General features: G+C 35.1%; 1 protein-coding gene across 8 annotated transcripts in view; it reads right to left on the bottom strand.

Annotated features, from left to right (window-relative positions):
- LOC108594656 (mitogen-activated protein kinase kinase kinase kinase 5) overlaps positions 1-26723 on the bottom strand; it is a 61465-nt gene extending 34742 nt beyond the window's left edge. For 6 of the 8 annotated variants that reach the window (XM_033293237.1, XM_033293241.1, XM_017979797.2 and 3 more), the window contains exons 1-2: positions 26405-26718; positions 25360-25762 (exon numbers count right to left, since the gene is read on the bottom strand). In XM_033293237.1, coding sequence (XP_033149128.1) covers positions 25360-25485 — 126 coding nt within the window. In that variant the 5' untranslated portion in view covers positions 25486-25762; positions 26405-26718. Of the gene's footprint in view, positions 1-25359; positions 25763-26404 lie in introns of all 8 variants that reach the window. The other 2 variants (XM_033293238.1, XM_033293239.1) reach the window with 2 other exon arrangements.
- Between the last annotated feature and the right edge of the window lie 92 nt (positions 26724-26815).

Raw genomic sequence — 26815 nt, 5'->3', positions numbered from 1 at the left:
CAGTCTAAATATTTGCAGTGTGTCGCATACGAAAATAGCCGCAAACTATCCTGGGCAAGTTGCCCGAATTGGGTCACACAACATGTGAGAAAAATGCGCGCAGCATTGATAAGCAATTCGCTAAAAGAAAATAAAGCAGCCGTAGGTAGCTCCAGATTACGTCAGTTGCTGCTTATAAAATATTCATAGCCCAAGCGACGCGACGCAACAAGCAGCTGACCCCAACAATGTGCGTTGCTGTTTATGTCCAGCGACGAGCGGAAATTAAATTTATTTACAGCAGCCCCCCAAGCTGAGCGCTCAGCTGAGCTCATTATGCTGCTGCTGCTGCTGCTGTGGCGCTTTATTGACTTATTATGTGGCGCCACAAATAAATTGACTTTGCCTGCAATTTGTACGTGTTGTAATCAGTTGCCAAGTTATAAGCATAAGCGTTTATCAATAAGTGTGTGTGTGCGCAAATTACGCATACGCCGCATGTGCTCAAGTCGCTGCAGCTGCCAATCAGTTTCAAATTTTATGTTTAGTTTACTTTACACATTTCAAGCTGAAAATTGCACAAGTGATGCGAAGCGTTTTCCTCTCTCTGCCTTAACTAACGATAATCGATGGCTATAAGCAGCGAGACTTGGCATTGGCTTAAGCTAGGGCGACATTCATGCAATGCGACGTTGTAGCTTTTGCAATTTTTCTTCTTCATTTTTTTGGGCTATTTGCATTGCACTTGCAAATCGAATTTATTGCGCCAAGGATGAAATTGATGTGCAGCAAGGAGAGAGAGCAGAGAGCGCGCGGACTAAAGACTTTGACTTGAATATTGGCAGCCATGTTATTGGCATGCGTTTAAAACTTTCGCTAAATTGAATTTTTTATTACGTAAATATTGTAGCAAGAGCGACAAAGCAGCAGCGTAGACAACGGGAGGGGTGCGCGCTGTATATTAAAATTTGAAATAAACTATGAGCTGCTATTAACTATGATTAATTTCATAGAGTTATGCCATAGATTTAGCTTGAGCTGCTTCCCCCCCCTTGTTGTCTACGCCTCTGACCCAAAGTGCTACTGTGTGTTGGCGTTACACGCCCACACGTCCAACATTTGGTTAGCTGCTTGCTTCTTTCTTTTGTGCTGCGTTTTTTTTTTGTTTGCGCACTTTCTGCAAGGATTTGCGCATGAACGCCCAAAAGCATGCTATGATATTTAAAGCAGACGACTTTTGTCTCCAGCTCGAAAAGCAGTCAGAGCCACTTACTAAAGCAGGGGCTGGGAGGTGAGGCGGGCTTTGCTTTTTGCAAAATTTATGTGCAGCAATTTTCACACCCCACTGTCCACTTGACAGTTGATGTGCCACAGACTCAAACACACACACACATAGATACGCACACACAAAGTAATGCAAAGTTATGCCCCGATAAATTGTAAGCGCTGCAATTAGCCGCAAGAATATCAAGTGGCCAACCAAAACCAAAAGTGGCCAAAAAAAAAGAAAAGAAAAATATTCATTTCAGTTATGAAAGTGGCCAAGAGCAAAAAAATGCGAATGCGATTGCGAATTGCGCTTGATTTGTTTATTTCGAACGTGCTTATCTTGAGCACAATTTGCCAAAAGTAAGAAAAAAAATGGCAGAAAGTAAAAATAAAAGCAAAAAGTTAACTAGCATTGAAAACAAAAGCGGCACGACCAACTATAAAGTTGAGCAATTTGTAATCAAAATAAAACACAAACTGACACTTATCATGATAAAAACAATTGCTCAACACTTTAGAGAGCATAAAAGTAGCTTAAGCTATTCGTAATGAAAATAAAGCTTATGACTGTGTGTATATTTAAATTATATTGAAATGATGAGACGAAAATAAAATGATCTTTGCAGTTTTCTTTGATTAATCAAACTCTTTAGTTTATTTAAATTATAAATCATAAAAAAAGCTCAAGCTATTTGTAATAAAAATAGCCTGTGTATATTTGAATTATATTGAAATGATGAGACAAAAATAAAATGATTTTTATTTTTAAATTGCTTCGTTTCCTTGGAGTTTTCCATATCGATTTTGATTGAGTTTAAACAAAAAATGGCACTTGTGTATATTTAAATTATAAATCATTAAAATAGCTTAAGCTATTTGTAATAAAAATAACATAAAGCTAATGGTTGTGCATATATTAAATTAGATTAGAATTGTTGCCATTTTAATTGCTTAAACCCTTTGCTAGTATTTACTAAAGGATATTTTAAATTATATAAATCGTCATAAAAACAATTGCTTAACTGTTTAGAGCGCATAATACTAGCTCAAGCTATTTGTAAGATTTAAATTGAATTAAAATCTTGCTTTACTTTTAATATCGAAACGACAAAAATGAAACAATAAGTTGCCATTTTGAACTCAAACTCATGCGTTCCTCAAACTCTTTGCTATTATTTACTAAAGGGTTTTATTAATTATTAAAATCATTAATTAAACAAATCAATTGCTTAGCACTTTAGAGCTCATAATATATATAAAGCTGCTGCTTATGTATATTTAAATTATATGAAAAACTTGCTTAACTTTTAATATTCAAAGCTCGTAACTGAATTTTTTCAAAGCAACAAAAATGAAACTTGAAGTTGCCACTTTGATGGCTCAAACTTGTGCGTTACTTAAACCCGTTGCTATTATTTACTAAAGGGTATTTTTATTTGCGCTAAGCACTTATCCTTTTCTTTTGATTTAGGTTGCCTTTCAAGGCAAAGCTAAGATAAAGCCCAGCAGCCTCATCATCATCATCGGTTTGATGCTGAGCTGCTTCGATATTTATGCTGATTAGCTCTAACAATTGAACCAATATTCTAATTATATTTGCAGCTTTCTGTGTCTTGTGTGCAACGTTCTAGCGATAAGACACACACACACACACAGTGAGAGAAACTTGAATAGACAAAGTTGAAGCTGCTGTTCAAGTGAATCGAGTGTTGCGCACAAAGCGGACAAGAGAAATTAGTCGCTGACAAGAGTTGATTGAGTACAGACTTGGCCTGGTTAAGGTTGTGCCCCCCCCTCAGCCCATTACACTTCACTAACGTTTCACAATACTGAAGCTGCAGCTTTTTTTTTAGATTTTTAACAGCATGTTCTTCTTCTTCTGCAATTTTTTTCTATATTTTTTTTTTTTGCATATTTGTTGCATTTTTTATGCCGCTGTTGCGTTTCAAGTGAATCTGAGAAAATAATGAATTTTCACGTTGCTTTTGCTGCTGCTGGCAGTTCGGACACTTTTGCTATTTTTTTTTCGCACGATATTTGCAACTGCCCCTGCAGCCACATGAACTTGCTGCTCACCCCACCCCACCCCGCCCCGCTCTACACTAGTTAGTGGCGCTGTCTGCTGCTGCTGCTGACGCTGCCGAAAAATTCCGCCGGCTACGGCGTCGTCATTGTCATTGCTCGCTTCCTGCCACGTTGCCCAAATGGCAATTGCAATTTAATTAAGCTGCTCGACCAGCCTCATCCACGCCCCCACGCCCCAGCAGGCATTGACTCATGTCGGCGATTTAAAAATTGTTTAGAGCGCTCAATTTCAGTTAATTTCTCTGCCCATCGAAAATGCCAGCAAACAACAACAACAACAACAACAACAACAAGCAACAAAAACAAAATCAATGTTTGTTGCTTTGGCTTTGAAGTGCATAATTAAAAGTTGGCTTGAAGCCACTTACACGTCTCATTGATAGGTAGGAGCTGGAAGCTGGAAGCCGAAGCTCCGATGATGTAATCAAAAATTTATTTCTGGCCCCCGCTAAACGAAAAATTTTGTTAGCAGGCGCGTGTGGCTATCAAAGCTACAGGGATTAAAAAAAAACAAACTATGCGCAGCAAATTGCTAATCCAATAAGAATTTATAATTAAGCAACCAGAATTTTGTACAGAATTTTTAATTGTTGTAAACTTTTTTAAGTTAATTTTTTAGTTAATTTTAGTCAGTAGCAGTTCATTTTATAATTATGAATTAATATGAGAAAAATTAAATTACTGATTAATTTAGTCTTCTTTTTCCTATATTAATATTTTGCATAAATTTTAATTAAATTTTTTTTTTTTGGTGATATTTTATTATTTAGTTACTTATTGTTTTTAGACGAAATTAGTAATTGATAATTGATTGATAATAATTTAAATTATATCCATAAATAATTTATATTTTGATTAGAACATTTTGCGTTTTGCAGTTTATTTTATTATTATTTATTTATATGAGAAAATTTAAATTGGCGTGATTAATTTAGTTTTCTTATTCGTTTAATAATATTTTGTATACATTTTAATTTAATTTATTTTTCTTTGCTGATATTTTATCATTTTTATTATTTTTTTTTATTCTAGATGAAATTAATAATTGATTGATAATAATTTATTATCTGCGATAATTTATATTTTGATTGGAATATTTTGTTGCTTGTAGTTTATTTTATTATTTATTTTTTAATTATTATTATTTATTATTTAATTTTTCTTTTTCGTATATTTATTTTTTTAGTACATTTTAATTTAATTGATTTTTGTTTGCTGATTTTTTATGATTTACTTATTATTTTTATATATTCTAGACAAAATAATAATAGTTGCTTGTTAATAATTTATATTATAACTACGCTAATTAATATTTTTTGCTGTGTAGTTATACTTTTCGCACTTTGTGTACTTTCCATTAGCCGTACTCGAGTTTTACTGTTGCTTTCAAACTTTGGCCCCAGCAGCGTCTCGCTCTGCTCTCTCTTCAGCTGCCTCAGCTGCGCTTGCAATTTGTTTAATATTTTCTAGATGCTCTAACCTCTGTCTGTCTGTCTGTTTGGCATTCAGCAGGCGCAGCGCAGCGCATTGCCACTGAAATCTCAGACATGCAGCAGAGTTCAAAGCATCGAGAGAGATATTTTGCATTTTTTCTCACTGAGAGGCAGCAGATAAACAGATTCCAATGCTGGCAGCAGCCGAATGGCAAATGGCAACCAACTGTTTGTTTACGCGGTTTATTTTTGGAAAAAGAAAAGCAAAAGCAAACCCATATTGGCGGCAGCGACGTCGCTGCTGCTGCTGCGGCTGTGGCATTCTTTGCTTGGCTACAACAAATCGCTGGCATTGCTCAACATATGTTGGCATGGATTCGAATCGAAACGAAACGATTCGTATCGATTGGCGTGCTACATAAATTCCAAACAGTTGTGAGCTGAGCATAAATGGGAGGCCAACATATTTTGCTAATCGGAAGTAACGAGACACACGCGGCAACTCAATCGCCACTTAAACCACTTAAAAAGTTTAAATTGTCTTATCGTCACAGCGACAGCCGCAAAGCAACAATAACAATAATAACGAAAAACTAAACTAAACGAAATAGCAGCAGCGTCTAAAACTAGACAAACCATTCAGCATATGTAAAAGGGTTGAGCAGCCAACAGCAGCAGCAACCGCAGTAAGCTGACTTAAATTTTGCCCCAGCTACGCCCTTTGTGGCATGCAACAAAGCGCTGTGGTCGCCGCTCTCTATTTCCCTCCCTCTCTCTGTCTGTGTGTGTGTGTGCATAGTTTGTAAACAATGGGGGGAAATTAGTGCGAATGGCGCACAAATGAAAAACTAACAAAATACAAAAACTAAAATAGCAACACCCACATCGAATTTCGGTTGCAACAAGCGTAAAAATGACATTTGCAAGCGACGAGCTAAAAAAAATCATAAAAGACACAAAAGGCACAAAGTTTCTGCTTCTTTTTTTTTTAGCTGCTACGCATGACGAATGAATTGCCCATCCACACACACAGCTGCTTTAACAATTTACACACACACACACAATCAAACATGCCTAAAGTTTTTTTTATTTTGTGGCCAAAATTAGTGTGCTAGTTGGCTGTGGCATGCCCCAAGCCGCAAGCTCAGCAGCAGCAGCAGCAGCAGCATCACATTTAAACACATTCGAGTGCACAACTTAATTATATTAAAAGCAGCTGCGAGGCGCTCTCGCAAAAGTTTCGTTGTTTTATCAAATTAAAAAGAATAAATTTCATTTAAAATTTTGCGTTGTTTGAAATGTGAAGCGCTGCTGTGATTTATAATAACAAAGCCGCATAATATTTTAATAATATGGGTTCTTATGCATTTAACAGCGTTGAATTTAATTCATATTTTGAGCGCTCGTGATTTAATTGATTTTATATTAATTAATTATTATGCACTTCAACTTTTACATACCAATATATTTTCAAAATTTATAGACATACCTGCAAATATAGAGAAGTAAAGAACAAATTAGTTATTTATATTTAACAGTTAATTAGTTTAATCAGAGACAGCGACTAATAATTCAGAAACTACAAAAATAATAAAAAATATTTTATGTTCAGCTTAATGACTAAATTACTTTACAGCTCTAGCGTTTTTTATAAATTTTATATATTTCGAATATTTATTAAAAGTCAAACTGTGCACCAGGGCTGCCAGCTTAGCTTACTTTCCGCTAGATCTAGCACAATTTGAAACGGCTTAGCCTATACAATTTTTGAAAATGCTTATAGCCAAAAATCTAGCTTAATTTAATTTACATCTAGCTTATTCTAGCCATTTATTCTAGTTATTTATTCTAGCCAGTGGGGATCTAAAAAATTCTACTTTAAAATAAAAATGTCAATGTCGTAGTTTTTGATTTTATAGATTTTTGTAAAATGTTTTGCAAAATTAAAAAAATATATATATAATATATAAAAATATATATTGTTATTGCAGTTAGAAGTTTATTAATCATATAGATCCAACCAGTGTTGCCAGAATTGTCTAAGCTAAAATAGCTAGATTTAATTTTAAAAAATTGCTAGAAATAACTATAATAAAAAGCTGCTAAAAATGCTTTACTATGTTAAATTAACAATACTTAAATTGAGAATGAATTTTAATAAATAAAACAATGATTGTTTTTAATGATTGTTCTGCTTATTTTGTTTAACTACAAAAGTAATCAAATCACTTTTTTAAATAGTCTGATTTCCAAGCAGTTAATTTTTGCTTAAATTTTAAACTCTCAAAGAATTTGGTGTCAAATTCTTGGCTGGCTACTCATTTTAATTTCAAAATTAAAACAATCTTAGAGCAGTTGATTAATTGCATTCAAAATGTTGCCTCTGATCGCTACACTCGCTTCACAATTTCGCCAGTTCCTGCAACTCTTTATCTACAAAGCTGCAGAGTTTTTCCAAAGGCGCGCGTCAATGGTCAATGCTGCTGCAGAGGTTCTGACCACAGGCTTTCAAAGCCTGCAGCACTGATCCTTGCATGGCCTACTTAAGTGCAGCAATCAGTTTAAATAGCAGCCACGCATGCAGTTAACCCACACAAAGACATACTAACGACTTGAGCATTCACCCACTGACACACACAAATACAAAGTGGAGTTCCCAACACAATTACCACACTGCTCCCCATACGGTGGGTCAGGCAGCTGCTTTGCCACACACAGAGCAGCGCAGCGCATTGTTATTGGCATTTAGTGCTCTGAGCCTGAGCCTGAGCCTTGCGTGCAAAATTGCTTTCCTGGCCCCCAACAACGGTCTAGCTGCTTCCTGTGCTATTTTCCTAGCCTTTGCTTTATTAATTCCATGCCATTCAAGGCAGCGCTGACGGCTGCCGTCGTTTTAGTTTTATTGATTTTAGATTTGCCACACACACAGCCAAGTCAACATATGTGTGTGTGTGTGTTCGGTGCATTCAACTCTGGCAGCTCTTGGAGACATGCCCGGCGCCGCCCACTTTGGCTTGTCGTAGGTCATAAATTATGTAGTGTCATGATAAGGCAGCAAATCTGCTTATGCTATTTGTTTTGTCGGTCATCTCAATGATTTACGACAGCAGCAGCCCAATGCAACTTTGGACACTGTCTGGGCACCGTGGGCAGGCGCCAGGCGCAAATCCAATTACCAATAGGCAAAACTTTTGGCAAAGTTCGACGCGCCTAAGCTCGAATTTTAATTAAATTTAATTTAAAATTCAATGTACTCAAAGCAAAGTTGCTAACTAATTTGAGTGCGCAATCAACTGCGCGCTAATGTAGGCTACACTTTTTTTTACACACACACACACGCACACGCACACACATTCTGCTAGCTAGCTACATGCTAATTAAGCTAGAAAATTGGGTCAAGCTGCCGAAATGTAAGAGAACTTGGCCAAGTGCGCACAAAAGACAAAAGGCCAAAAGGCAAACGGCAATGAGCATGAAAACGAAAACGAAAATGAAAACGAAAATGAAATTGAAAAGACATTAATTTAGCAATGTTCAAAGGTTTTGGCGCGCACTCTCTAATTGCCAAAGCAACAATCGCTGCAGCCACAATTTTGTTAAAAGAAAATTACTGAAGCTTGCGTTGAGTTTCAGTTCGAGCTGCAGTGCTGCAAAATTAGAAACGATTTGTCAACAGTTCGAGCAGCGCAATTTCCGTTGTGGACACACACACACACACACATTTGTCTAGGCAAAAAGTTGAAGTGAAAAATTGCGGCTGCCGCAAAGGGGCAGCAGCTTTAACGCTTCGATCATAGTGAAGCCTTTTAAACTAATTGAATTCATGTTTTATTAATTACAGAGAGACTCAGCTGTGCTGGCTTCCGCTTACACACACACACACAAGCACACACAAACACGCACAGGCAGCTCGTAAATAAACGATTATGGCAAAAGGACACAGAGCGCTTCGCTTTAGCACAAGCTATGGCCATTTTCATATAAAATTTAGCACCCAAAAATGCAAAACACACACACACGCACATAGACGTATACTTAATGTGTGTGTGTGTATGTGTGCACTAATCCAGACATATGCTGCAGACTATCGCCTGTTTGCCTCACTGCCTGCAACGCACGTTTCAATTAGCAGCAACTAATCCTTTTGTATCCTACATTCTTTTCCAAGGCTCAAATAACAGCAACAGCAAAAAAAAAAACACAAAACTTGTGGCACACACTTAGCAAAATTGCTGGCTGCTTCAAAGTTGCTCTGCCTTTGACTTTAACTTTCATTGCATATGCAATTTGCAGCTGTCGCTCGATACTGAATTCAATTTTGTTTAGCTGCTTGCCACTTCCGCTTGCCACAAAGCAGCGACGTCAGGCTGTGTGTCTGCGACATTTGCCAATTGCAAATACAAATTGTGAGGCGATACTTTCCCCCACCCCCCACCCCGCACTCAAATACTTTAATTACTTTTAGTCAACGCGCCCTTGGGTGCACCTGCCTCCTGCTGCTGCAACTCCCTGGGGCGCACTTGAACGCCTTTGCCACTACTGCAATCAAATTGAAAAGTTCAACTGCAAAAGGGCAAATGCTACAGCATTTTCCATGTCTCGATGTCAATGTCCTGTCTGCCTCACTCACTCACTCTATCTCTCTCTTGCTCTCTAGCTAGTTTTCTAACTTGACGTTGTCGAAATATTAACAAGTTTACTGTGACCAAATATTTATGCAAAACGCAAAACCGATCCCAACTTTCAGATTGAGCTGCCAACGCAAGCAAAAAACACAAATTTGCAATTTTATGTTCGACAAGCTTTGACTCTAGTGCAATATTCTATAAAAATAATTCAATTTAAATTTTATATAAATTTTATGATACATTATTATGCCATTTTTTTATATTTTTTAATTTTGTATATTTTTGTATATTGCATTTATTTTTGTATTTTTTTTTGTTAAAAATAATTAAATTTTCATTTATATTTAAAATACATTATTATATGTAATTATTTTAAATTTTATATTGTATTTACGTTTGTAATTTTTTTGTAAAAGTTTAAAACACAAAACTTTGACTTTTGTGTAAAATATTCTATAAAAATATTTAAATTTAAAACTATATATATTTAAAAAGTTTATGTTACATTAAATTATATAATTTTTTTGCAATATAGCATTTTTTTGTTAAATTTTTTTTGACTTTTGTGTAAAATATTCCATAGAAATAATTAAATTTATGACTATATATTAAATAGAATTTTTTAAAATTTATATTGCATTTAATTTTTGTAATTTGTATGTTAAAGTTTAAGATACAAACATTTATTTTCTTCAATTTAATTTAATTTGAACTTTATTCTGCTATTAAAAGTTTATGTTTCATTAGTTTTATTTAAACTGTATACAGCATTTAATTATAACTTTCTTTGCTTGTTATGATTTTTTTTTAAATATTCCATTGCTTTCAACAAAATGTAAATTCTTAGCTCAAACAACAATTTGCCATTATGTATTTAGCCTTTGGTATTTATCACACTATAGAGTATTATAAAGTTAATAAACTTTATGTGCTTGACACACACATACATATATATGTGTGTGAGTCAAGTGTGCTGCGGTTCTGTTTGTGTGTGTGTAGGCGAAAGGTAAAAGGTCCTTGAGAGCATAACATGGAAAATTTAAAATGCCTTTTACACTAAAATGCACAAAACGAAGTTAGTCACGGCGACTAAGCTCACACACACACACAAAGACACACACACAGAGACACAGGCATGAACATTTTGGGTGAGCTACAGCTTTGCCCAAAAAATTGTTGTTTACCAAATTCTCCACAGACTACGAACTGCAATGCATTTGATGATTTTGCTTTTAATTTCTTATGTATTTTTTCTTTTCAATTTTTTTTTTCCTTTTTTTTGTTGTGCTAAAAGCTTTGGCCCAAGTGCTCCAGGTGGGCAATGAATGTTTTTCATTTATTTGCCATTTGTTTTTGACGAGCGACCCCGACCCAGTTAACAAACAAGAGCAACAACAGCAGCAACAGCAACATTGATGGACAACAAGTTGAAGCAACGCTTGACAATTTCCAGCTGAATGACAAGCTACTGTAACTGCTGCTGTCCAGTGGGCGTGGCACGTGACATGGCTACATTGAATGAGCTTTAGGCACGTCGTGCGCTAGGGTTAAGCTCGACCCCAGACATATCGATGAATCTCTAGCTGTGGCTTTTGTTGCAGCAAACATTTCTGCCACTCTTTGTTTGTTTGGCCGCATGGCCTATGCCTAAGCAATTAGCAAACAGTGCGAGTGAGACAGCAAAACATGCAAATTGCAATTGCCACAATGACTTTGTTTCATATGCAGCCAACAATAATAAACAACAACAACAACAAAGCAGCTCATTAAGCCAGTGCGAGCTGCCAATGTCTTTAAATGTAATGCAAATTGTCTATAAACAACAGTGTGCGTATGCGTGTGTGTGTGTGTGTCTTAGCCAAAGGCAACTCAATTAAGGCAAACCCATGTCTGCCAAGGGCAGTCAGCTTAGCGCCTCGCCCCGCTCGCTCGCTCGCTCCGCCTATTGAGGCCACATAAATGGCAAACGTTGTTCTGTCAACGACATCGCTCATCATTGGCATCGTCATCGTCATCCTCATTGCCTTTACCCATATGCTATGCTAATTTCCGTGTTTGATGTATGCCACTCAGTCTACTCGCGAGTCAATGAATGAATGAAGTGAGTGCCCGCCTGACTGAATGACTGACTGAAGTGACTGCCGCCTGCTTAGCGTTCACTTTTGCTCGTGCGCTGGGCGTCGCTTAAATCCCCAAGCGATAACAAACTTGACATTCGCTTAATGTTTGTCGCTTTATCGAAACAATTTTCTATGTGCGTATTAATAGTAAATTTAAGTCTTTTGCCCAGATAACGGTTACCAAGGCAAATAATTAGCTTAAGCAAGTGTTTTGTTGTGCGTTGATTGAAGTGCGCTGTGGGTTTCAATATCTATTAAGCAACCACTTCAATGTTCACAACAAAAGATAAAAATATGTGCTAAGCTTAGTTTGTATTAAAAATAAACAAATTAACTCAGTCTTAGTTGCTTTAATTCTTACTAAAAAGCTCTTAGTCACATTAGCGCGTACTTTTCATTAAAAATATAACAAAAATATTTTAAAATCTATAACTGAATTTTTTAAATTTGTGTCGTAATGTTCAAGCAACAAGTTTCAAAATAAATGTGTTCAAATTGAAAAATAAAAGCAGATTTGTCAAAATTGAATCTAAATAAATTGTAAAAACTTTAATTCATAGATCTTAAAATAAATAATTGCAATAATAATAGGTTATAAATTTTAAAATATTTTTTGTAATAATTTTCGTTGACTGTTCATAGTATAAATTACATAAATAAATAAAATAAAAATAAAAAATAAATATAATTATATTTTGTCACGTTTAAAAATATTATAAAAATAAATAAAATAAAAAAAAATAAAATATATTAAGTTTAGAAAAATATAATATTTGTATAAAACAAATTAATTTAAATTTTCAATTTGCACATCAGTTAAAAAAAAAATTACAATAAAAACACTAACAAACTACTGCAAATTTGATTTAAAACAAACAGTTTTATGCTCATTTTATTAAGAATTTTAATTTAAAAATGTACTATTTAAATATGAGTAAAAATATGTAAAAATTTGCATCTTTTAGCATGTAAAATCAAATTAAAAAGAGAATAATATTTGTATTTTAATTGACACAAATTTTAATTGCAATTTTCAATTTTAACATAAATTTAAAAATAAAAATTACAATTACAATTGCAACTTTTTGATTTAGAGTAAACAATTTTATTAAGAATTTTAATTTTAAAATTTACTATTATATATAAGCATAAATTTGCAGCTTTTGTTAGCATTTTGTTTATAGTTTGAGTTGGTATTGAAATTTCAGTGGAAACAGAACTCGAATATCATTTTGTCATATCGTATTTTCTCACGTGCTTTCTTTTGCATTATGCTTTGGCTGTATTCAACTTCAGCTGTGGCACTAGCTGCCTTACCCCTCCCTCCCGCTCTGACAACAGCAACACTTTTGCATTAATCATATACAAACGATTAGTAGCAACTGCAAAGAGTGGGGAGTGAGGCGGAGCGGGGCGTTGACTGTAGCTGTCTGTCAGTTAACTTGACAACGCGCGCGTCTTGCCCAAAATCGAAACGTGACCATTTGTGCAACGTGCCAGACATGACAGTTAACGGTAAGCCAAAGCCAATGAAAAGTTTGCCATAAATTCATTAGAGCGTACTTAAACCCACTCCCACCCACTTCCACCCACTTCCTTCACTAAGCAAGCTTAAGTTGAATTATTGCTTGTGGGATTAGGCAAGCAAAACTTTGTAAACTATTTGAAGTGCACATTGCTATAAATCCAGATGTACTATAGTCTATATATAAAGTGTCGAGTGCTTAGCACAATTTGCACAGCATTCGAATTTTCATTTGAGCCAACACAATTGTGTGGCAACATTTTTGTGGCACTTGAAATTAATAACATGGGCAAAACTCTCAGCAATGGGGCGCCTAGGCAGCCATTATGCCCCCCACCCCCCAAACCGCACCCCGCTACAGTTACAACAAGCTTGCCGCTTGAAGTGGCAAATCAAATGCGACAATTGCGAGCAACGTGCGACAAGAGCTTGTTGCCCCTGGTTACTTCACACACACACACAGACGCGCACACACACACATAGGCGCGTAAGAAAAACATCATTTGCATATATCGATTCGTTACTCAGCTTAAATTGTTCACACACACACATGCAAACACTTGAAGCGCTATGGCAATTATTTCATATTTTGCTAGCAATTGAATGCGCTCTTATATTCCAATTGATAACAAGCGATAAGGTAAATTGATTTGACAGACACGCGAGCCCAAGTGCTCGCTGCTTAGCAATAAAATATAATTTATGAAGATTTGCAACAAACTTTACAAAGAGCGAAGAGTGGGCGTAGGGGTAGGGAGCGGCAGGCAGGCAAAATTTAATCGAAAGCGAGACAAGCTTTGAAAACAAGCGATTTATGTTGATGAAAATCCTTGAAAAAAACATGTTTTTATATTTTTTATAGCCTAGCTGGCGTATCAGTGCAGTTTACTGTGCGTATGCGCAATATTTTTGAAATTCGAATATGCGCAATGCTTTAAAAACATTTCTAATTCACTTTATTCATTATTATTATAAAAATTAATATATTTTAATAAATTTCAAAGTGAAAAAAATTAATTTTTAAACTATGCTAGAGGCAATTAGTGTTGAAAACTGTCTAAAGAAAAGTTGCAGCTTATTTATAAATTTAATATAACTTAAAAATTTAATCTAATCAAAGCTTTGCATGCTTTAATTTAATACAAAAATGTTGAAGAATATTCACTCTTAATAAAAATATTATTTGTAGTATATTTTTAATATTTATCCATATGCCAGCAGAATATTTTACAAGCAATGTCATAAACAAGAAATTTGATATAATCAAAAAGCATTAAATGCTTTAATTTAATACAAAATGTTGCAGAATATTCACAATATTATTACTCACACCAAAAATATTATTTGTAGTATATTTTTAATATATATTTTTACATATGCCAGCAGAATTTTTTTTCATAAACATAAATTTTGTTATAATCAAAAAGCATTTAATGCTTTAAATTTAATTCAAAGCGTTAAAAAATGTTCAAAAGTATTATTTTTCATAACCAAAGCGTATATTGAATATATTTTTCCATCTGGCAGGCAATGTCATAAACAAGTTTGTTGGTTGCATTTTGAGTTCAGTTTGGTAAACATTGAAGGCCCCCAATTGTTATCAAAGCGCGCTCAGTAACATATATAGTGCTTTATATGCTTCGGGGGGTGGGGGCGTGTCAGGCAGGTAGCCTACGCCTATATGCTGGCAAAACTTCAGTTTCAATTTTTGTGCAAAAATAGAAAATTGCATAATTGAAGGAGCTGAGCTGGGGGTGTTGGGTGGGGTTGGGTGGCAGCCCACAGGCTGCTTTTGCTACTGCGGTTGCCACAATTTTATATGGCAACGGCTGCTGCTGCTGCTGGTAGTCTGCCTGACATTGTTTGTGAAATATTGGTCAGCGGTTTGGGGGCGCCAACTGGGCTACAGCTAAAGCGCCTTTGTATGTGTGTGTGTGTGTGTGTCCATTGTTGCATAGTTCAGTCTGTGGGCGTTGCACGTAAAATATTGACACAGTTTGCCCAGCAGCAGGCAACGCGCTGCGTTCATTGTCCTTGTCATTATTTACGTAAGTTGCAGCAGCAGCAGCAGCAGCAGCAACTAGTGCAACATTTTGCTGGCCAACTTGATTAACTTTTGCCCGCATAAATCAGCAGCAGCAGCAGCCAGCTAAAGGAGTTGCCAACTTGCAGCTCATCAGTCATGCGCTGCTTGCTGTGCTCAAGGTCAACACCCATCCCTTTAAATGCCATTAAAACACGTCGAGAAATGCGAGCAACGCAAATTCACATCATCATCAACAACAGCAGCAGCCGCTGTCAACATTAGCGCTAAGAAAAACAACAACAAAAGCGCAAAGGCCCACATGTTTATACGTAACTCTCTAATGAAGCGCAGTTTGCCTCACAAACTTTCAACTTGGTCAACGCTCATTCTGTGCATGTGTCTGTCTGTCTGTCTGTCTGTTTGTTTGCTTGTCTGTGTGTGCACAAGGGCACATTCAACTCTATGCGAGGACATGCAGCAAACTACATAAAAAGAGATATGGATGTATGCCAGAGACAATGGCGCATAAATTATTAGTTGGGGCCAAATGTAAAAGCCGCGTAGTCGTTAAAGACTTTTTTATTTGACTTTCAGACTCCTGCCAGGCGCACACAATTTACACTTACGAAAAAATGCTTTAATTCTGTTACTCTATTCAATACTAAAATTGGCACAGAAATTATAAATAAAAGTAATAAGCCCAAAAGCTATAACTAAAATTGTAGTCTAATATGTAAAACAGTGTTCAAATATATTGAAAAATGTAGTCTAATGAAAAATATATATAATAAGCTGCTAAAATGCATAATTAAATAATTTTTAAAAATATTAAGCAAAAACTACATTTTTAATTTCATTTTTAAAACTAAAAAGCAAATACTACATTTTTAATTTCAATTTTTAACATATTTTACATACTAAAATTTGCACAGAAATTAAAGTAATAAGTTCAACAAGTGTTATACTAAAAATGTTAGCTATGCTTAAATAGCTAAAAATGTAAACTAATATTTTAAAAGGAGTTTAAATATATTTAAAAAATATTAAAGTTCATATTTTGAATATTATATGTAGGCCTAGTAATAAAAAAAATATATAACAACCTACCGAAATGAATAATTAAATCATTTTAAAAAATATTAAGCAAAAACCACATTTTTAATTTCATTTTTAAAACTAAAAAGCAAAAACTACATTTTTAATTTCATTTTTAAAACTAAAAAGCAAAAACTGCATTTTTAATTTAAATTTTTAACATATTTTCAATACTCAAATTGGTACAGATTATATAAACAATAATAACAAGGTCAAAAAGTGTTGTAATAATTTGTTGGCTATGCCTAAATAGCTTTTTAGCTAAGCTTATATTTTAAAAAAGAGTTTAAATATATTTAAAAAAAAAAATAAAGTTTATATATGGCCTACATAATAAGGCTTAATAATGTAAAAATATATATTAAGCTGCTAAAATGCATAATTAAATCACTTTTAAAAATATTAAGCATACGCATTGAAATGTCAAAAAAATGCTAACAAACAAAAAATAAATTTTAATAAAATTCAAAGCTTAAATAATCATATTATAGCTTCTTCTAACATTAAAAAAAATAATACCAAAGCTTTAAGTGCATAATAATTAATCAAACAAATATTAAGTATGCGCACAGTAAACTGCAAATCAATTGCGCTTTAGCTCTAACATATTTTTAGCGTTAAATTTTTTGATAGCTAAATTCTTAGTATTGCAGCTAGTCAATTATTAGTCATAATTACTCATTTTTTCAGAGTATTAAATTTTTCACATGACATTCGCTCTCGTCGTCGCTGCGTACTTCATTTTTATCTCTCTCTGTCTCTCACTTTGCCTTTGCTTCTCTCACTTTTACGCTTTCCACAGAGTGCTGTAACTTTTCTTTTGTGCTATTTACTTTTGCGCATTCATTTTCTTCGCATTTAACTTTTGTTATTACTTTTTATTACACACTCTTCGCTGTTCCGAGGCCTGGTTTATTTGTTTGTCTGTCTTCTGTTTGATTTCTGCTAAGCTTTGTTATGTTCTACACCAATTCGCTTGCTTGCTTTCGATTCTTTTCGCTCATTGCCTATGCATTTTTAATCGTTAACTTTGCTTTATTTTGCTTTCATCAATGTTGTCACAAACACGCCATTAACTAATTGCTGATTCACACAAGTCAAAATGCTTTCGCCCTTCCGCTGGGTCGCTCCAAGTTACAACAACAACAGAGAGAAAAAAAAGCAAAACTTTATTTCAAACGCAATTATTTTACTTAATTGTATTTTCGCATTTCTTTTGCTCTTTCTCTTGCCTGTTCCGGGCTTCTTTTATTGCTGCTTAGACGCTTTGTTCGCAGCTTTTCAAACATTTTCGTCACGATTTGTCAACACCCACCCGCCCACTCCCCACTCCCCATAGTAGCTGCTTAGTTTTAATAATTTTGTCATGTCTCTTTCAATTAAAGTCAGTTTAGTGTTTTGCGGTTTTCTCTCATAGCTGCTGCCCTTGCCACTGCCCCTGCCACACGCGTGTTGCACGCATTCCAAACATAAAGCTGATTTATTATGTGCAGACCGTTAATGCAAATCACTCTAAGGGTTAATGACTATATGTAGATAAAACAAAACTCTCTTATCAGCTGTTAAAGTTAGAAAATTTATGCAGCGCAGTTTGGTTTTCTGCTCAGCTGCTATTCAAATATTTTTTATTGCTTTAGTAAATAATATTCCAAATATTTATAACATTTTATGCCAGCAAGCATTTTCTTTAAGCTTTCATTTGTTCATTTAAAAATGCAAAAAATTTAAAAGCAATTCACAGCTGCCAATACAAATGCTAATGAGTCTGCTTATCGCTCAGATTCTTTTTATGCATTTTACATTTTTTTATTTAAATTTAACTATAGTTCGCTGCTTTTTTAACAATTTTATAATTAGTCACAGCTGCTGGACGCTGTTTGGCTACCAAATCGATTTTTATCTCAAGGCGTAGGGCAAATGAATTTATAGGCAAAGTTTGCAACAACCTGATGAGGGTGAGCGGGGGGGAGGAGGGGAAATATACATATTTTAATGTGAATTTGTTTGCAGCTGGCAAAGTTTTTGGCTCAGGCTGCCAAACGACTAATGAAATTATGGAAGGGCCCAACAAACAACAGCAGACAAAACTTTTTGCTGCGGTATTAACTGCCACGCCCACAGACGCCCACAGCATAAATGCAACGACTAGTCTTAGTAGAGAATTGTGAAAGATTAAGGCAATCGCGCTTGCTGTTGTAAGTAGCTCATTTTACTTGCATAATTTTACAAGTTTTTAATCAAGTTCCCCCGGCGGAGCGACAAACTTTTCGACGACAAGTTGCGGTCAAGTTGACTTCTTCACCTTGCAGCCAACCGTCCGCCCCCCCGCTTGCCACAAAGTGTAAACATTTAAAGTTAAATGCAAGTCGCAAGGCGCGCACCCAAAAGTTGTTTAGTGTGTCGCAACAACAACAACAAATGTCACTCGACAATTATTTTCGAGTGCGCTGAACCTCAACAGAGAGAGAGAGAGAGAGAGAGAGTGAGCGAGAGAGATTCTCAGACATTGATAGCTTTACTTTAGTTTATGGATCTTTACGCATGCGCAACGTTGCCTAACCTCCAACTCTAAGCTTCCCCCCCCTGCACCCCCTTGCCAACTTTGTTGCTTAACTTTATGCCAGCCCAGCAAGTTTATAATATTTGTTAGTAAGTTTTTTACTCGCTTGACGATTTTAATATGGCAAATTCTTGGCCTCTTTGCTAAAACTTTTAGCCATCTCGCTCACACCTCAGCTGCTCCCCACCCCGCCAACTGCAAAGGGCAAAGTTTTGGCAACGTCATGTGAAGCGGCTGCTGCTTCGGCTGCTGCCAAATGATGGCGAAATTGGCCAAATAACAAGGCTGAGAAGCTGAAAATAACTCAAGCGCCCAAGCAGAGCTGTAAACACTTCCTGTCTAGCAGTTGCGCCACTCCCAAGGATCTCTCTGGCTGCCAATTTAATCTATGATTGCTGCAGTAGCCGCCGCCATAGCAGCAGCTGGAAATATTCAAAGAAATGTCAAACGGAAATAGGCTGGGAAATGGGAAAACCCAAGCCAAAGACAAGCAGCACAACAGAAAAAGAAAAACAAAAAAACAAAGCGCAAACGACAGTTTTGGTTTTGGTTTTTGCTTAGCGTTTATTAAGCCTAAGCGGGGTGACCAAGATAAATGTGACAAGCTACAGGGTCAAAGACTAAATTAAAAGACATAAAAGCTGCAGATTGACAGACAGTTGGGCTGAAAGGCATAAAAGGCGAGGCTAAGGTTTCAACTATAAAGAATCTTTAGAATACATGAAAAAAAAGCTAAATATGGGATTTGGCTATTGATAACAAAATAAATTCTTATCAATGTGCAAAGCATTGCGCACTACGTTTTATTTACTATTCAGCAGATTCGAGCTTGAGATTAATTAAAACAAGCTGCAAAAGGAAAAAAATCTTTTGCTCTAACATAAATAAATATTTTGCTAATTTACAGCTTAGCAACTAATTTACTTTATTAAAATATTTTTATTTATTCGGATTGAGATTGAGATTAATTCATAAAATGAGCTTCAAAGTGTAAGCAACTAATTTATTATAATCAAATATTTTTATTTATTAATAGAGCACAAAATAAATGCCTTCTTTTAAAAAAATTTTTTTTTGCTGCAATATTTTAAATTATATATTTTATTATATATATATTTTATTTATAGTGTTGCCAACTAATTAGCTAATGCTTATTTGTGTTTAAAAACATAACAAAATTTAATATTATATAATATTTTTGCGCATGTAGCCAACGAGCTGTAAATGCCACAAGCAGTTGCAAGCGCCGCTGCGTGGAATGCGCCTCAAAATGTTATCAATGTGACGAAAAAAAAATCTGGCGCTTGCCACGCCCACATGACAGACAAATGGCATAAAAAGCGTGTCACACACACACACACACACACCCTTAGCTATGCTTTAGTTGCTTGCTAAACGCAGCTTAAAGCACGAAAAGTAAAAAGAAAAATAAATAAAATGTGTAACATAAAAGAAAAACAAAAAAAAAAAGGGATACGGATTACCTTTTTTTTTATGCGGCTTTGGGGACGTCTGCTGATGTTGCTGTGGCTTTAAAGCCAAGCCTGAAGTTTGGGGTAGGCGTGGCGGCAATACCAATATTTGCTCAACTGGGATTTTTTGGGCTTTTGGTGGGGTGTGTGTATTTTATTTAAATATCGCACATTTGAGTTGATTTGGCAAGTGGATTAGCAAAAGGGTCGAATCTTTTAGTGGCGCTGTGTCTTTTATGGCTACCACAAGTTGCAACTTGCAACTTGCATTTCGAGTTGATAGTTCGGCCACACACACACACACATAAGCTTTACTTCTTTATAGCAACCACACAGCGGCAGACGTGCAAATTATTGCGACTGCAGAATTAGGTCAACCAAACCCAAGCCACCCACCCAACCACCCACTGAGTAGTGACCCCCCAGGCAGACACTTATTGTTGCTACTAAATTAAGGGTTGTCATTGCCGCCCCAATGCGAATTTAGAGCAATTGTTATAGGCCGGGCATACTTTATTAAACAAAAGACTTCACGGTGAGTCTAAATTTCAGATTAAATTTACTGGAAAATTTACACTGCACAAAAATTGCGAGACGAAATAAATTATACACTGATATTCTATTGCATTTGAGCTTAATTTTAATTGATTTATGTTTTGTATTCTAAATTAAATTTACTGGAAAATTTACACTGCACAAAAATTGCGAGAAGTAAAAAAGCAAGCAGAAAATAATTTATAAAAATAATTTACAAATATCCGTTTATATGCTATTGAGTTTTATAATTAGTTTAATTGATTTATGTTATAGATTTTATATTTATTTTATATTTAATTTATTCTATTGGATTTTGTCTTTATTTTCATTAATTTGTGATTTATGCTATAGATTTAATTTACTGGAAAATTTAAGAATTTGAAATAGAAGCAGAATTTGCAAAAATAAAAACACTAACTTATTAATATAAATATAATATTGATATTGAATTTCGTCATTATTTTAATACATTTATTTACTTTCAAATTTATTCTACAAAAATTGTCAAAAATCTATAAGAAAGCTTTGCTCACATAATAAATCGATTTAAACTATTGAATTTTACCTTTTGCCTAATTGAGTTAAGAAATTTGTTTTATATGTAAATTAACTCAACGTTGTAGATTTAATTTAACACATGCAAAATGTAACTTTGCGAGAACCTTTTTTTTTTTAGCATTTTCAGCACTCAATTTGATTTTATTTCTATATAGATTTCCAGTGAATTTCTTTGGGTTTCCGAGTTGGCCGAAACTCTTTGACATTTTGCATGTTTGCTTTGCTTTGGCCATTCCAAATGCCAAATTCAATGTTGTCAATGTGCGCTGAGGCGCAACGTAGTTCAAGGCAAACAATTTCCATCATTTTATTTTTTCTTTTTTTTGGCTAGTCGCAAAGTCTATGTAGCGCTATCTCGCTCTCAGCGTTGTAATATTTACTTTTGTGCGAATGATTGGCGCTGATTTGTTTGTGTTTGTTTAGTCGTAGACCCAACAACAAGAAGAAGAAGAAGAAAAAATCGAATGGCCATTGCCAAAATGGCTTACTACAGTGAAGCTTATGGCTTGCTGCCACTGACTGTTGCAACTGCAATTTTTGGACAAAATAAATTTACACTGCAGCATGCATAAGACATGCGAATGTATGTGTGTGTTAGCCACGCCCACAGACTGTTACGTGACTCGCCTTGTCAACTGCTTTGTGGCAAGCCACTTCACTTCTTTTTCTCTAGCAATTTGTGTGCGCTGCTCTACCAATTTTCCAACCAACTCACCTACTCTTTTTTCTCTCTCTTTCTTACTCTCTCTTTGGCACTCTCACTCTATTGTCGAGTGGTTTGCGCCAATTTTTTCATGTTTTCATGCGTGTTGCGTGCGCAACAAAAACAAAAGCACTGAAGAGCGAATGCAGCAGCAGCAACAACAACAACAAACTTAACAATAACGACAATGATTGTAACAATGAATGAATTTTTTGAAAAATAACTTGTATAGACTTTCAAATGCACTACAAATTGTTTAGAAGTTGGCTTAGAAATATTTTTAAGCTTAATTTAAAATAGTTTCCTTTTTATCTTACAATTAGTTCTGTTTCAATTTTAATTATGCATTTAAATAAAAATAAAATAATTACAAATTTAAGAATTATAAAAATGCTCTACAATTTGTTTAGAAGTTCGTTTAAAAATTTGATTTTAGTTTCAAAATTTAAACTTAATTTAAAATAGGAAATAACGTTAAATTTTTATGCTACGCACAATTTTGAATTATGCATTAAAATAAAAATATTATTAAAATTTATAATTTTCAACTGCTCTAAAAGGAATATAAATAGTTTGCTAAATAAAAATTATTAATTTTAATTACAAGTTTAAGTACTAGCAAAATTCTCTACAACTTGTTTAGAAGTTGGATTAAAAATTTAATTTTTATTTAAAATTTAAATAAACTTAGTTTCTTATTTCCGTTTAATATTTATGCTGGGCAAAATTTTTAAATATGCATTAAAATCAAAGGAATATATTCCAAATTTAAAAATTATGTTAGTCTTAAATGTATAGCTTGTTGTTATTGTTATTAATTTATTAATAAAATATTATTCTTATGTTGTTTAGCTTTGGCTGACATCAAACCTCAAGATTCGCATTGTATTTATAGTAATTCTTAGAAGCGGCCGCTGCTTGTTTTCGTTAACTTTATTAAGTATATTTTATTATGCAAAAAGTATTAAATTATGCAAAAGAAATTTACGGCATAAGCCCACACGCTAGTGCTTAAACCAGGGCAGGGTATTTTAAATGTGTAACAAGCTTGAAGAGCAGCAACAACAACAACAACAACAACAATGGCAGCAACAATGTATAGCGAAGTCAAGTGCCTGGCAAAGGCAATCATTATGCGTTAGTATGTGTGTGTGTATGCATGTGTGTGTGCTCATTTTTCTATTGCATAACTGTAACTGGCATTTTGCTTGCTTTCTTTCCTTTTTTATTATCAACTTCAACTTTGCTTTTATGCTGTTCTTCGCGCCTTTAAGTAGACTTGTGCTTAGCGCCTTTTCGCTCGCTAATGAAAAACTTCTTGGCACACAGAAACACACACACACAAACACACACACATATACACACGCTCACCCTTTGTGTGCTATTTGTAGTTTGTTTGTTTGCTTGCCTGTTAGATTCGGTTTGGTTCAGTACGAGTTTGTTTTCTATTGTTTTGTTTGTTTGCTTGCCTCGTCGGATTTTCCAATTTCCAGCCATTGTTCGTCTAATAGCTACTACTACTTACTACTAGACACAAGAGTAAAACATTTCAGCATTTGCCAAATGTTGCTAATACGATTGTAAATTGATAGCGCTTGCAGCAATAATAATAACAACAAATAAAGGCCGCATACCATATTTGATAATATTATTTGTACTTGGGCGTACGATGACGAATTTTTTAATTGCCCAAGCGCGCTCGTGTTGCTCACCAATATCAAAGTTCAACATTAGATATACAGCTAAAAACATTTGTAAGCATTTTGTGCATTAATACATAAAATTTGCAAATATTAATATTTATTCAAGCATAAAATTGATCAGTTATAAATAGTTTGAAAAGAATTTAAAATGAATGGAACTCAGTTAAATTTCGTACGCAGGTGAAAGAAAAAAGTGCGAACTAAATTCAAATTAAGATGTTGACCACCCAAATGATAAGATTAGAGAAAGGCATCAATGATCTAACTATGAGGCAATAAATTCTATTTGCATTCATTAAGTTTTAAGCAATAAACTAAGCGAATTTATTTGTCATGATTAGTTCTGTTTTTATAATGACTAACACACATTTATCCATTTTAAGTTTTACTAATGCTTTATACAAGAATTTATGACTTTAATTCACAGCTGCTGCTCATCAAATTGTTTTGTATTTTTACATAAATTTGTCACTTAGTTACAAACATACAAAGTGTATGCATAGAAACAAGTTGTTTGTTATTATTAAAAGTAAACAATTGCAGCAGCCATAAACTAAATAAATTTAAGCAATAGCAACTGTGTTTGCCTGACCAAATATTTTCTAGATAATCTGAAACTAAATTGCATTTGCAATGTTTATTTGTAAATGCTTTTGGCGAATTTAAGTGCTGCTTAATGAAAATACACATAAAGCTGTGTGTGTGTGTGTGTGTGTGTGTAAACAAAAGTTTAAACAGACTGATTTAAAACGAGAGCGAGAGAGGCAATCATAAATTCCATAGCATTAGGCATAACATAAAATTCTTTTGAGGGGGATTTTCGTAGTATAAGAGTGGAGCCCATGCGCCGCTGGCTTTGGCCTGGCATGACGCATAAAACAGACAGACCGAGAGACAGTGGAAACAGACACAAAGACAAACATTTGTGTATACAATGAAATGCAGATGGGTAAACATAAATAAAAATACATACGCTTGCGCTCTCGCTCTCGCTTCGCACATTCATTATATATTTGGAATTGAAATTAAGCCGCATAATCAATGCGAGCGCGGGGCCGCTCATAAACGATAGCGTAGTGCGGGGGCGTGCAAATGGAATGGAATTTAATTTCAATTCCAAACTGTTTCATAGATACGACGGCTTAACAGCAGAAATGCATTATGTGATCACGCCCCCAAAAATGTAGCCGCCTCTTGCTTTAGCGCAACAGCATTTGTCATATTTGTGTGTAAAAAGCAAGAGGAAGATTTAAAGAAGCAGCAGCACAAAAAATTGCGCATATTTTTACTTGTGCCATCTTTAGCAGAGCAAAGAGCAATGGAGCCATGTGCAGAGCTCCAAATGAGTATGCAAAAGTGCGAGAGTGAGTGTGAGTGTGAGAGAGGGAGAGTAGTAGGAGTAGAGCAATGCACGTGCACTCATGCAGCGAATGCATCAGGAATGCAAAGCAAAACAAAAGTCGTCGTCGTCGACGTCGTCAACGCTGCTGCTGCTGCTGTCGCAGGGGTATGCTAAAAAGGGGGGCAGGCAGTTGGTTTTATACATTCTAAATTGCAAACATGCTTTCATTTTGACTGCTGCTGTGTGTGTGTTTTAGAGAGTGGAATTCTTATGTGCGTATGTGTATGTTTTTTTTTTTTGGGTGAATGTTAACTTTGAACTTACCTTGTAAACGTCGCCATAGGTGCCGGAGCCAATTTTCTGTATAAGCTCGTACTCATCCTGCGGATTGCGACGCGATATGTCCGAGCTTAGCAAATTGGCATTATGATGACTGTGAGCGGTTGCCATGACGAGAGCGACGCTGCGCCTGCTCCTACTCCACTCCACTCTCTCTGCTCTTAATTGCCAGCTGCTCTTTTGATCTTTCTTTACTGCGTATTGTTGTTGTTACGCGCTGAGACGCAACTGAATTTGCTGCTGCTGCTACTGCTGCTTCTGTTGTTGCTGTGTTTTTATTTCTCTTTTTTGTTAATTGCACTTTGTCAATAAATGTTAATTTGTTGCATTTTGTTGTACTTTGCTGCACATTTCGAATTGCGTAACGTTTAACTATTTTTTATGCCCACTATATAACACCGCGCGTATATAACAAAGAAATAAAACAAGCATATAATAAAATATCTAGAAAAAAATAATCACACGCACACACACTTATACATGTGACAATGATATGGAAATAACAACACTAGCCAAAGAATAATGATAAACGCAATAAATGAACGATATTTGCGTTGGCGTTGCAATGCCCAGAGAAAGCCCCAACTTGGGTGAGACGAGAGCAAAATAAACCGCGGGGTGGTATCCACAACGGCAGCGACCGCGGCAGAGCGACAGCGACGTCAGCGTCGACGTCGCGTTCGCAAAAGTGGAAAAACAAGTGGTAGTCTCGGCGACAACGACAAAAATTTAGCTTATTTTTTTTTTTTATTGTTGTTTTTGTTGCTATTATACTTGGCGCTAACGAAACGCGTTTATGTGTCGCTTTATTATTTTATTTTAGTGCAGGCATACATATATAATTATAAACAGATGCCAATTGAAAAAATTATAAACGAACTTAAAGACAGACACGGCGGCGTGTTAACAAACACACACACACATGCACGCTCACACACACACACACACAAACATACACACATTGACACACGCGACAACAAAGCATAAAAACACAAAAAACAAGGCGACGGCTGTTTCTATTAATTTTTACTTCATATTAAGCTTGAGGCGTGTCCGTCTTCCTTGCCGTATTTGTTGTAATCGCAGACTGACTTAGTGCACACGTGCTTACGTTGAAATTCTTTTTTAACTCGATTTTATTAATATTTTTTACGCATCACAAAAACACAGCTGCCGACCGATCGACTGTTTTTTCTTTTATCTTTATAATTTTTACATTGCAATTGCATCAGTGCTTCGTTGTCATTTGCGCGGCGTGTGTTTTTGTTTATTTTCGGCTATTTAACAATAATTATTACGGTTTTGACACTCCGTCTTACAAATCGCACGTCTTTACTTCGGTATTTTTTTACAACAACAATTTCTTTGGTGGTAGCTAGTGCTGCAAGTGTGGCCAATTTGTAGCTAGATCTAGCATTTTTAGCAACGGCTTTATAGCTAA

This window comes from Drosophila busckii, chromosome 2R, assembly GCF_011750605.1.
Source record: "Drosophila busckii strain San Diego stock center, stock number 13000-0081.31 chromosome 2R, ASM1175060v1, whole genome shotgun sequence".
NCBI lineage: Eukaryota > Metazoa > Arthropoda > Insecta > Diptera > Drosophilidae > Drosophila > Drosophila busckii.
The sequence above is the reverse complement of the archived record's forward strand: the minus strand, read 5'-3'. Positions and strand labels throughout refer to the sequence as shown.